Below are 12,925 nucleotides of genomic sequence, written 5' to 3'. Positions count from 1 at the left end.
TAAAGTTGATGGCAGGTTTTATGGACTGCACATAATTATTCAAATTAGGTCTCTCAAGAATTCACAACATTTTTGAAGTAAAACAGTTTCCAGCATTTTTAAGCAAGTTATTCTGAATGCACATGTTAGGGTGCCAAGCTAAGCACCCATGAAGCAAAATATACAAATACAATTTTATGTACACGCTCATTAAAAAGAAAAATACAAGTATCCACAAAAGACTTATAAACTCAGACATAATGACAATAATCTTCTTTCTCAGAAAAGGTGTTGATTTTTAAAATGACCACACACAGTAAAATACTTCAATTTTTTTGTTTTAAATTAAGAGCTCCATTCAATATTGTTTTCTTTCACTCATTCTAGAGCCAATACAACAGGAAGTGCAATTAGCAGACATCTCTGTATGACCACATGATCTGTTGCTTAACAGAACACCACAAAGACTGTAAAATACACAGAGAAACACCACTAATAAGCAAAAGATTGTAAAGTGCACAAAAATCAGAGCTGATAGAGTACATAGAAAAACAAGGTAATAATAGTAAATCCATTACCTCTCTCCCCCTTAAATCCACGGCAACAGTTACACAAAAAGAGGGTGGAACACAAGGAACTTATTTTAGGGAAAATAATTTTGCTTGAAAAATTAAAAAGACACTGAAATAATAACCATTTAAAAAGACATCTTAGAGACAAAAAAGAACCTTTTCTGGCTGGAAAAAAATCTTATGCACAGACGCTGAAGCAGCACAATGTTTCTCCCTCATTCAACTCTGCATGGGGCATTACTAAAAACAAAATGCTCCAGAAATTACAGAGTTTATAACAAGGCAAACAGGTAAGTGATGGCAAGTTATAAGAGTATGAATAGTTATGAACACTTAGATCACAACATTTTTTAAAAAGAAAGTTCTGATAAATGGAAGCATGAACAGTGTGGACTCTTGAGAGTACATTTCTGATAATAAAATTGGAGCAGGCAGCACTTGGTACATTTGCTTGCTTGTGATATGCTTGCATGTTACGTGAAACTTTATCAGTAACACAATAATGCAGAAGAAAAGGGATAAAAAAATACTCTTAAAAAATAAGTCTATCTGTGCAATGAGTGGAGATAGGTGGTTTTTTCAGAGAACAGGCTCACAGTTTCAAAATAATAATTAAGCATCTATGACAGCTTAGCAGCTGCTGCTGTTAGAGGGTCTCACAATTCTCTACAGGACAGGATAATGTGTTCTTTGTAACTTTCCCTCCTTAAGACAAATGTAGAGGAAGCAAGGAAAAAAAAAATCGGTGATAGTATGAAGCAGATGTGCAAGTTGTGGTGTGCACATATATCATCAAACATCATCAGAACATATCAAGATCACTAGCATGAACAAGATAAAGAAAATTAAATTCAGTGATTCCACAACTACTTTATCTGCATTTTGCCATTTTCCTCACTACAATTCCTCAACACAACTGTGACCACTTATTTCTCTTACATTTGATCAACCCTGTTTTCCATTTAAAAGGAGTTTTTATACAGCTTTTCCTAGGAAATTGTCCATGAAGAGACAAGAAATGACAGAGAATGACAATGAAAAGAAACAACAGCTTCAGCCTTCAAAAATTTAAAGTACAAGAAATAAAGTGCACTATAAGAAGAAAACTATGATGGGATATTAATGGTATTAAACCCTTGAATAAAAGGTACATACCGGTAACAAAGATGGGGAAAAAAAAAACCAGTGGAGGCCCTGTAGGACTAGCACATCATTTTGAAGTTTCCAAACAGTTGGGAGCATATTCAACAGACCACATGTGCCTAGCATCTGTCCACCACACACTCAATGAAACCTCTGTGGAATGCTTAATGTGTGGTGACAGTTATGTACAAATATCACAAAACCACAAATTGCATATCCACCAGTAATGTTTTTCACTAGCAAAAAAGAAAAACTTCTGTAAAAAAATTTTTTTGTCCACTCATTTAGGTACTGAGACACTAGTGACAAGACAACCAAACCCTTACAAGCTTATCACTTTCCTGATAAATGAAATTTTATTATTTTGAAATGTTCTAAATTTTAAAAAAATTGAGACTCCATAAATATTCAGTGAACTGGGTACGTTTACATGATAAATTATTTCAAAGGTTATGCTGTTTACAGGAATCACTAATCACGATTAAAGTTAAAATAACAAAGACATCCCTTAGATGTGGGAACTCCCCAAAATAATCCAAACCCATCAACTTTAGTAATAAAAAGGTAATCCTTACAAAACATCCTAAAATGGTGCTAAGAACAATTTGCTAAAAATTATTGTGATGACGCAATTTAAGAAAAAAATTATTTCAATAAAAAGTTTGGCAAGGAGACCTTTCTAAAAAATCAACTAAAATGATCTAAAATAATTCTTTTAAAAGAAAAGAACTGGAGTAGATTTGCTAATACATCAATTGCTAATAAGCTATTGATTAAAAACACTTAAGAGAGTCACCAACATATTGAGAGGTGAGACTGAGAATCCATATTGATTTAACTAAGAAAATAAAGTGAAAAATCAAGGAGATAATTTCTTTTCAACTCAGCTCAGATTAAGCAAGATGCCACAGAGATGGCTTAAAAAGGAAAACAGCATGTCTCATGCAAAACTGCCACAGTTTAGGGCTCTTTAAATAGAAATCTGCAGAAATGCTTTAAAATAACTGTCTTCAAAACAAATCTATAAAATGTAATTATTTTCAACTACTGTAATTTTGTTCTTCACAGTATGAACTTAACTCTTATCTCAATAAAGAATGATCAATTTGCATGTACGAGGTGTGAGTTCTCAAGGCTTTTTGTGACAAAAAAAGGAGTTGTGACACAAGCATTGTGAACTCTGCTTGCCTAGCACGAGAAAGCTGATAGACAGCAAATCATGCACACCATTAACCACAAAACTAGACAGACCACTTTAGGGGACATAGCACTATGTTGATCGATGGGCAACCCACGTTCAGAGTATAACAGTGCAACCTACAGCCCATGTACAGGATGGCTACCTGTTGTGGGGCCCACCAATAGCCTAAAAGCTTTGTGAGCTGAGTAAACAGCATGACACATAAGTTGTAAAATTTGTCTGAACAGTCGTTGACTGCTTGTCAAAACAAAAAAAGCAAGACACGAAGATATTACTAAATTAGACAAACCAAAGGTAACTAGAGATATCTATAAAGCAAAGCCAGTACTTTGAAGAATACATGTACAATCATTAAGAAGGGAACCTTTACCTCAAAAAAGAAATTACACCTGATGCATGTTTTACATTTATGTAGTAAAGAACCAATAAATAAACAAAACATGCAAACTATCATAATTTATCATTTATGAAATGCACACCATTTTTTAAGCTAGATGGTTTACAGAAAAGACTGAATTTTTATTGGATGATGTCTCTACAGTGAGAACATTTAATAAGTGAAAAACACTCTATGGCACAGGTCCTGCTCAAGGAATTTCCTTACTTGTATAAATATATACTGGCACAGTTTAGCTTGCTATGTGGCTACAAAGCTTGTGTAACAAAAGGAAATAATACATATATTTTATTTCTAAATCAAAAGTAATTACTTCACCAAATAGTTAAACTAAATGAGCATGAAAAAAGATAAGTACACTAGGTGAAAATAGAGATTTAAGTCTGATCAGCTTTCTGGTTAGATTATTAGACATGATCCCAAAACTACTCATTGCACCATACCACAGAATTTCAATATAACCCCTTTCTAAAGTTGGTCATTGTCATTGTCAACGTACTTTTATCTTTTCAAAGCCTACATCCTCTCTTGCAGGAAACTTAGCTTTGCTAAAGCTGTCTGGGTGATTATCCCTAAATTTTTCTGCAAAATTATCACTCAAAATTATTTACATTTAATGTTTCTGCCTAAGCACGTCTGATACCCCAATAAGAGAAAATAAAGATCTTGGCATGAACAATGTTATTCTGATGGCTTTCAGAACTCTGCTACTTTGTAAGGTTGACCAAGACCAATATGTGGGAATTTAGATGAAAAAAAACCAAACAAAAAAACAAGCCAGCAAAAGGACAAATATTTTTGAGGCCAACTGGAACTGATGTTTATACTACTTTTAAATATTCAACAGCAATAAAAGCCATGATTTTCCTTAGTAGCTTTCCAACAATACCACATAAATTTAAAGAAAATATTTAGGCATAATTTATTACTTTAAATAATAATGATGATAATAAAATTAAGTGCCTGATTCTTAAAACCTGTCAACACAGAGAACTTCTTTAAAACACAAAAAAGAGCTACAAAAGAACAAGAAGAATGTATCGTGCACTTCTCTTTCTGGCTGTTTTATGCCATGGCAACAACCATTACTAAATCATGGGGGAGGACCTGGCATTGGAAACAGGTGACATATGCAGGTGAAATGCTTTGTATCAGTGGAGATATTCATCCCCATTGAAGTCTTGGTTACAAGCAATTTAGCTCATCAGACCATACGGCAAATGACACAAACATATTATTACACAAAGTGTTACTTTAAGAGAAAGTTAGTTCTTAGATAGTTTTGATCATGAAAAAGATTGTTACACAAGTTGCAGAATCCCCCCTCACACACACACACATATATTTACTTTATACTTGCAGACATGGTTAAAAAAAGTTAAAAGGACAATAAAAAAAACTAGAAATGTAGATATAGTAATTTAAGACAACTTTAGGTGCTCTTTATACAACTTCACAAACAATAATAATGCAAAAATCACTAATGAGAACCTGGCAACAAGCCAGAAATATCCATCCACAGGCCAAGCTGTGATTATCAAAGAACCTCAAATAAAATTAAACAACAAAGAAATACTTCCATGTACAAAGTCTGAAGCCTGTACACCTGTATGCTTGTAACAGTTTTGATTAAGACTCATCACAGCTCAACATGCCATTTTCTTTCAAACTACCATGCACTTTTCTTTTTAAAAAAATGTAGTGTGAAAATAATGTGACAGAAATTCATGCTCACATAACACTGTTTTGTTTAGAGTCATAGATACAAGGCCTTAGGTGTGGTCTTGCAGGTATTCATGTGTAATGGGGGTTTTGTTTGAAGTAACTTCTCCTTGTATATGCATATTATATCCTATATCTCTAAATGCAACAGACTTTTGTAGCAAGAGAAGAATCTTAGTAAAGTGTACCATTCTGTCTTTTGTTATATTTGGTGTAGAAAGAAAAAGACCAGTTTAATCCTGAAAGCTAAACAAATGTGAAAAGCAGAAATAAAAATTATAAAGGTAAGATGAGGAAGTATGCTTTTTGGGAAACATACACATACGATGACAGATACACAGAGAGATAAAGACAATGGTTGTGAAGGCCAATAAATAATTCTTGAGGAAAACAAGAAAAAAAAAAAAGACCATTTAAAATCAAATACAATTTTCCCATTTTTTTTCACCAGGGCAAACATAAACATTTAAATGTATACAAACGGTGAGTTCTAGGAGAGGTAACTCTGTGACTGGAATGTTTTATAAACAAAACACCAAGTTCGGCTCCCCTTGCCCCAGCACCTTCGAGCTAGTGTTGATCTAAAGATCTTTTTTATCCAGTTATTTTTGTTGCAATATAACCACACTGGGTATTAATCTTTAAATTATGTGATGAATGAGACACAGTTCTTTATTTTGTATTTGTATATTCTACCCTGATGAAGTTAGTTTTGTAATGGTATCTATCCTATCTGGCATAGAAATGACTGGCAATTAAGAACTTTCCACAGGTATTAATCATTTTAAAGAACCCATTTATGCTTTTGTTTGTTCTTATGTAGATTTAATAAGAGCAATCTATTTTGAAAGCTTATTAAATGTCCTGCATAGACACAACAGCTGTAGGCTCTGGCAATAATGAGATCAAGCCAAACCTATGATCATCCGTAGCCTGAGTTGTTCTGTGGATATATAAGACAAATAGCCACTGTCTTAAACGGGGCTTTATACCAGCCAATTTCATGCCCATACCATACTAAAAATACTTTCAGTTAAAATAGTGCCAACTTCCTCACATTATGAAGAAAATTACACAAATAAATATTTACAGTGACTTATTGCAAAACCTGTGTTTGAGAAGTCCTTCTGTAAAATTTGAAATGGGAAAGAAAATTAATACTGTACTAAAAGTAAATATTTAATGCTGTATTGAAACCAGTTGTATAGTTAACAAGATGAGGATATAGAGGTTGTATTAAAACATGGCTCAAGTGCTAATATGCAATAAAAATTGAGAAAATAAAGAAATAAAACTCTAAATACTGCAAAATGCTATACTCTCACACACTTACATAAAACTATACATATATGCATCCTGCTAAGTGCTTGCACTAAGTTCTCAGCTGTTTAGTACTTGTAAGCGAATATATGGTAGGTAAAACAGCTGCTTTCTATATGTTATAATCTACTTCTACTTCCAGACCAAATGATTGAAGTCTGAAATGAACAAACAATTAAAATACTTTAAAATAATCCACTATCAAATCAAAGTAAAATTTTTCTCTATTATTTTTACACTTTAAAAAATGTAGTTCTGAAACTAACTCTGTAAAACAAAGTAGTTATTTCTGACTTTTAAAAATGGAATGCAAAAGGCCAAACATTTGCTCCCTTGTTATGAAGGAGTGGTTAAGCAAGATTTTAGTATCTTCACAATGCACTCTGCAATATTTCCACTTGAAAAATGTACAAGCTGGAAACAGTAGCCTTTACCCTGCCTTAGAAGTCAGTTTTAAGTCCCATCCCTTCTCCTTATTGTTGATTTAGTCTCGACTGACTAGAAAGTAAAACATTTGTTTTCATCCACACAACTGGTTTATTGTACACCTATCATGACTTGAAGGAATATATTATTAGCTAGTGGATAAAAAAATTTGAATTTTCAAACACAGGAATTACAACCAGTAATTCAGACACACACACACAGCTATTTCTAACTTGGTCAGAAATATAGCACCTGCAGCAACATACTTTAAATCAATGAACAAGCTCGAAACATAAATGTTAGTCTTCCATTATCTAGTTCTGGAAAACAAATAAAGAAAGTGAAGGTTCAGATGTGCTAGTTGTACCTAAATAGTCTATTAAGTTAGGCATGATCTATTCAGCTACTCGAAGTTTTCCACAATTCAAAACTGCCAGCCAAATACAAATTGAACATCAATATATATAATAAATAAAACCAATAAAACCATTAAAAACTAATTCTCTGTTCATATTTGCAATACATAACTCCCATGAAAGATCTGGTCCAGAAACAGATCATGATGTTAATGGAAGTTTATTGTCTAGGGGTCTGGCTTTATATTGTATTATATAAGTCAAACCCCTCCTACCAATGTGCAAGTACATTATTACACAACTGAAGCTTTGCCCAGAAGAGTTAGCTGCCCTGAGATCAAGTATATAAACACAAGATGCATGAAACATTCTCTATTACATCACAAATAGGATGTGGTCTGCACTGTTCCCAGTGTATAGCAAAGACATTATGAACTACTCAAAGCCATTCCTCCCCTACAGCCCTCCTTTCACCATCGGCAAAGAAAAAATCTGAATACCGTACGCTGGTTCCTTGCACACCATCATCGGAAACGTCTGGTCACCTTACCTACAGCCCTCCTTTCAAACCATAAACAGAATCATATATGATCACAAATTTATGAACACACGTGATCAGACATGATCAACACAGTATGCCACAGGTCATGTCTTTTCATAAAACATCAATTTCACTCTTGCTTTTTGTTGGGGTGACGTCCTCCATAGCAAGCAAACAATTTCAAGTTGCTGTCATTTAAGCACCTGAGAGACAGCTGATAGATGGTTTCTGAAAAGTGAAAGACTCCTCACCCCTAAACGTTTCAACACATAGTGCACTCTGTGCAAAAAGCATCTCCTGGCTCTTGCTCATCAACATCCTTCCATTCTCAATGCACTTCTAGTCCACCGCTCCACTGCTGTCTGGTGGTGTGCTGAATGTAACACTTTCAGCCTCATTCATTACATCCACGAATGTGATCACTTTGTATGGTTCTCAAACATGTCTGTTTAGACTATATCTCTCACACAGACACACACAAACAATCTCATTCTCACTGGCAAGACTGGGCTGCAGGGTGTTCTGCTGTGTGGCATACTAAAAAAAAAACAACCAAAAACAACATAAAACAAACAAATAAAAAAAATGGGTGATCAACATTATCACAACACACTATGCCACTGATTTCTTACATTCCAGTAGCTGAATTTAAAGTCTGTAGAGGTTGGCAAGTGAAATCACTCCTGGTCAGAATCATGGCACAATCTTCTATAAAGCCACAAGCAGTTAAGAAGATTCCCATCCATTTAAGTGACATTCAAACTGCTGAGTGAAATACCAGCCAAGAGTTAGTGCAACCCTAGTCAGTTGTGTCGTGCACGTTTACCTTTCATATAACCTATCCACCGCTGGGCAGTGGTTTTGAACACTGGGTCACTGTCTATCACTATCAGTTGGAGTAGCTGGTTGATATGTGTTGTGTGGTAGTCCCAACGTGCTCGGTTAGGTTCAATCCCAATAGTAATATGACGCAGATCATAGAAAGTTCCAGTGCCAGAGTCAAACATCAGTAGCATGGCCTTCAGAGATTTCATGCCTGCCTCGTACAACCTGGTAGCCATTTTCCCATCATCTCCTTTTGCTGTCTCCTTGAGATCATATAGGCCAAGGAGGGCGTAGACAAAGCCATTTAAAACAAAACTGCTGGGTGAGGTAGGGTATTCTTCATACCAAGCATACTGACCGAGGAACCTGAATAAGAAAACAATAGGTTTACTGTTTTACATTAGTCTTTCTACCCTTCCATCTAAGACCCCAACCTCTACCCCATATAGAATACATGCTGAAGATATAATGGAGAATCCTCACCCCCAGCTACAGTCTCTACAAAACTTGGTGGGGATGGTATTTTTCACGTCATTTACAGTGACCCAAATTTCTACACGACGTATACTTTTAAAAGTGTCTGTACAGAGCAAAAAGGTTAAGAAAAACTGAGGTCTTTAGTACCCCAGAGGTGCATTGTTCATCATGCAAACAGGTATCACAATATGCTGAGCAGTTAGAATAATAATATATTGTTTTCAAATAACTACCCCTTCAAATTTCTAACAGAGACAATTCACAGGGATTTAAAAAATGCCTAGACTGTAATATATTTTATATAACATGACTGTTCTTTGTTTTCCTGTGGTAAAGACTGTAATAATCCACATTCAGTAAGTTCACTAAAATGAGTCACAAAACATGAATTACAAAAAAAAAAAATTATCGTGCACTTTGAGAAAGCAAAATGCTTTCAATTATTTAATAAGATTTCTTGATGTGCGCATGCAGACTCACACAAATGCTGGCACACATTAAGAATGTCAGATCCTTACCTTGCCAATACACCACCTTGATCGCTGCTAATTTCAAACAGCTTCATTGCACTAACAGCTGCTTGCAGATATTTGGGATTGGACGTAACAAGATATGCTCGCACCAACAAAGACATGGCTTGACCCTGAGCCATGGCAGAATACCAGCCAGGTGGCAACTCCATCACCTCTGGCAACAGCTTCCGAGCAACCTTAAGTGCACAGGTGATTTATATAGCAGATGTGAATTCATCATGAAAAAAACATACTGATTTTTTGTTGTACACAATGGTAAACTTTATGAATTCAATAAATAGAAAATTCACTTCATTATAAATTATTATTTAATGATATAGAACATTAAATATGCATTTGCAAGGATACTGGATGCCTTTAATAAAAGTGTTTATCACCATATTAAAGTGTATAAGAACGAAAGATATATCTGGTGACTCACAGCAATAATAAATGCTCAGCATGTATGCTCGATAGCTAGGTGTAAAACAGGGAACAGAAGGTTATTCCATCTTCTTGGACCCTTTAACTCCTTCAGTAGTGACCATTTTGAGTATCTATAAACTTACCACTATAGGCCACCCTCCATGGCTATCCTGATGTTGAGCTAGCCAGTCTGCTGCAGCAAAGAAGTGGTCCATGTGAGCTGACCTTGCTAACGTCAAGTTGTCCAGACGGCCATGTCCACGTACAGCAATGTCTCGTATACGCGAAAACTGATATCTTGATTTGGTTCGTCGTACCTTGGAATACTTTAGACTCAATCCTGCATGATAATGAATTGAACATTGACATGCAATGACAGTATAGCAATTTTTACTCAAGAAAAGCTGAATGAAAACTAATTGGCTACCCCACAACTTTTGTTTCCTTTTTAAAAAAAGTGGAAAACATGGAAATACAGAGTGTGATTGGACATATACTGTTTTCCATGTCGTTTCTCACACAGAAAAAAAGACCTTGAAATTACAAACCATTAGATTGAAATAAAAAGAACTCTTTAGCATTGTACATGAGACCATATGATTTCATTAGATGATATGTCCTGATAGTGGAATAGTCTTGGTAATAAAATATGGATTTTTAAAACATTGCTTTACACTTTTTAAGACAAATTTATTTCCACTATTGTTAAAACCAAAGTCTGTATCATAACCATAGCCTATGCTCACCCTTCTGTAGATCAATTTTGATATCACGAGCTAAGTGTATCCAATGATTGCGCTCAGGACCAAGTCCATAAAATATATCTGTATTTTCCATGGCAATCAGTGTCGAGGTCAACACATAATGAATATTAAATGTCTGTCCACTACGTGTTTCCACAGAGACGGTAAGACTACCATTGGAGATGAAGAACACATCCACTGTCATTACATAGTCCTCTTTTTCATCTGCGATCATGACCAGCCCTGGATTCTTCAGAGAATCTGAAAGATGGAAAAAAATTATGAAATTATTATTAAAAAAAAACCAAATAGCAACCTATAAGCAACATTCAAGAGATCTCACCTCTATCCATGAACAATTATGTCTTTTTATCTTGACAAACACATGGAAAGGGTGCAAATAAGATGTCTTTCAATAGGAGACTTATAGGGGTTTTTCCCATGGTTTGTCCCAAAAAATGTTTGAGGCATTTTGATCTCCTTGTACCATTACACTGTAGTCTGTTTCCAGTTGTTTTTAATTTCATAGACTGCTCTTATTCTTGTCTTTTGCATTCAACCACTTTGTCACTGCAGTTTGCAAATGATCAATAGCACTGATTTTAACTGAAGTGTGATAAACGGATTTTGATATAAACTGAAGATACTGAGAACAATAAGTGTATAAAATGCATTTCAACATATTTTTTTCAATCTCTTTTGTGAAGTAAAAGAAAAATTTGTGGAAGATTTTATTCATTAAAAAGTCTCCCCAAAAGAAATATGCAAAGGAATAAATCCTCTCACCCTCTCAAACAACAAAAAGGAAACATTATGTATGTCCTAAAGTTTTATTTAATGAGCTTTAAGTTTAGGTTTCTGGCTTCTATACCTGACACTTGAAATTCCACCACATGATTTTTGCTATTGTCTAACAAGAGACTGATTTTGGCCCGGCTATCAGGTTTGGCCCAGTCGGCTGTATCTTCTTCTTCTCCATCCTCCATCACCAGAACTCTGGAAGACCCTCAACTAAGTGCTTGGAGTAGTGACTCAGCCCATACTGGGCAATCTGTACTGGGTAGAAATGACCTTCTGGAGTCCACTGAGTGGAAAATGGCACACCTGCCCACAAAATGCATGGCTTTTAGTAAGGCACTTTAACATTTATTTGAGCAACTCATTAAAAATGATTCATTGTATTTTCTCACTTTAAAACCAAAAGATAATGAGGAAGTCTACTCATCTTGTGACATTACCATCACTTCCTGTAAATATCAGCTAAAGCTATTTTATACTTTGATAAAAACAAAATGAGTGATTGTGCATGAAAATTAAATGTAAGCCTACTCTGTACATACTGCTGTTTTGTGGACTATGTGATAATCCCTTGTGGGCATAAGCCATTTCTAATTTCTACTTGTTTCGTGTGATTATATCATAACATGAAAATATTCAGGTGACCTTAGACATAACCTTATTCAACAAACTGAAGTGTAGTCTTGCTTAATGTCTAAGATCCATAAATCTGATTGACTAGAAACAAAGATCTGACCTTCCATAGCACTGATGCACTTTACTCGGTCTCGCTCCTCTACATGGTAGAACTCGAAAGACATGAAGACACCTCCAGGACTGTACGTCTGCCGAGGTGGGTGCACCTTAGAATTAGAATGCTGAAACACCAGTCGCTCTGATTTCTCCCCAATTTCCAGTTTGCCATAAACCTGTGCAAACAGACAATGCTCATGTGGTTAGAGACTACTATATACCATAATCTGGTTAGTTTTTCCTCACTGGACATGCTGTCCTATGCAAAAACTCCTTTCATCCTCCATTCATTTGCATCACTCCTAACTACCACTCTCCACATTTTTATTGTCATATTCTCCCTCTATAAATCTGCTCATTATATTAAATGAGCAATGCAAGGATATGCTCTGTATTTTACACTTTAATTTCTTCTCTCTCTAAGTCTTCTTATGCATGAAAACTGCATTCTCACTGCTGACTACTGTTATAAGCAGCTGGTATGATGGTTACAATGACACAATGATTCAGGAGTGAGGGCAGTCAAATATCATAAATTTGAAGGTGGTTGGTGCTATCTGCAGACTCTAATCCCACCCTCATCATAAACAAATGACAGACAAAGCATGCAGGGAGATTTTCTAAGCAACATTTAAAAAAAAATATGACATGAAGGAGGGACAGTTCAGAAGAAGGTTTATCTCCTCAAATGGGACGACTTGTAAAATAAGGCCAGTCTGCTTATCCTCATTCTGTCTTATGATAAGGAGGACCTA

At 35.2% G+C, this 12,925-nt stretch overlaps 1 protein-coding gene across 1 annotated transcript in view; it reads right to left on the bottom strand.

Moving 5' to 3' along the window:
* LOC112556648 (D-glucuronyl C5-epimerase-like) overlaps window positions 1-12,925 on the bottom strand; it is a 31,415-nt gene continuing 18,490 nt past the window's right edge. The window contains 8 exon segments of the mRNA XM_025225841.1: window positions 1-7,572; window positions 7,667-8,848; window positions 9,478-9,668; window positions 10,041-10,237; window positions 10,644-10,901; window positions 11,512-11,646; window positions 11,649-11,744; window positions 12,175-12,346. Of these exon segments, the coding sequence (XP_025081626.1) occupies window positions 8,461-8,848; window positions 9,478-9,668; window positions 10,041-10,237; window positions 10,644-10,901; window positions 11,512-11,646; window positions 11,649-11,744; window positions 12,175-12,346 (1,437 nt within the window). The 3' untranslated portion in view covers window positions 1-7,572; window positions 7,667-8,460.

This window comes from Pomacea canaliculata, linkage group LG2, assembly GCF_003073045.1.
Source record: "Pomacea canaliculata isolate SZHN2017 linkage group LG2, ASM307304v1, whole genome shotgun sequence".
NCBI classification, from domain to species: Eukaryota; Metazoa; Mollusca; class Gastropoda; order Architaenioglossa; family Ampullariidae; genus Pomacea; species Pomacea canaliculata.
Note: the sequence above shows the minus strand (reverse complement) of the source record. Positions and strands in the feature narration are given on the sequence as shown.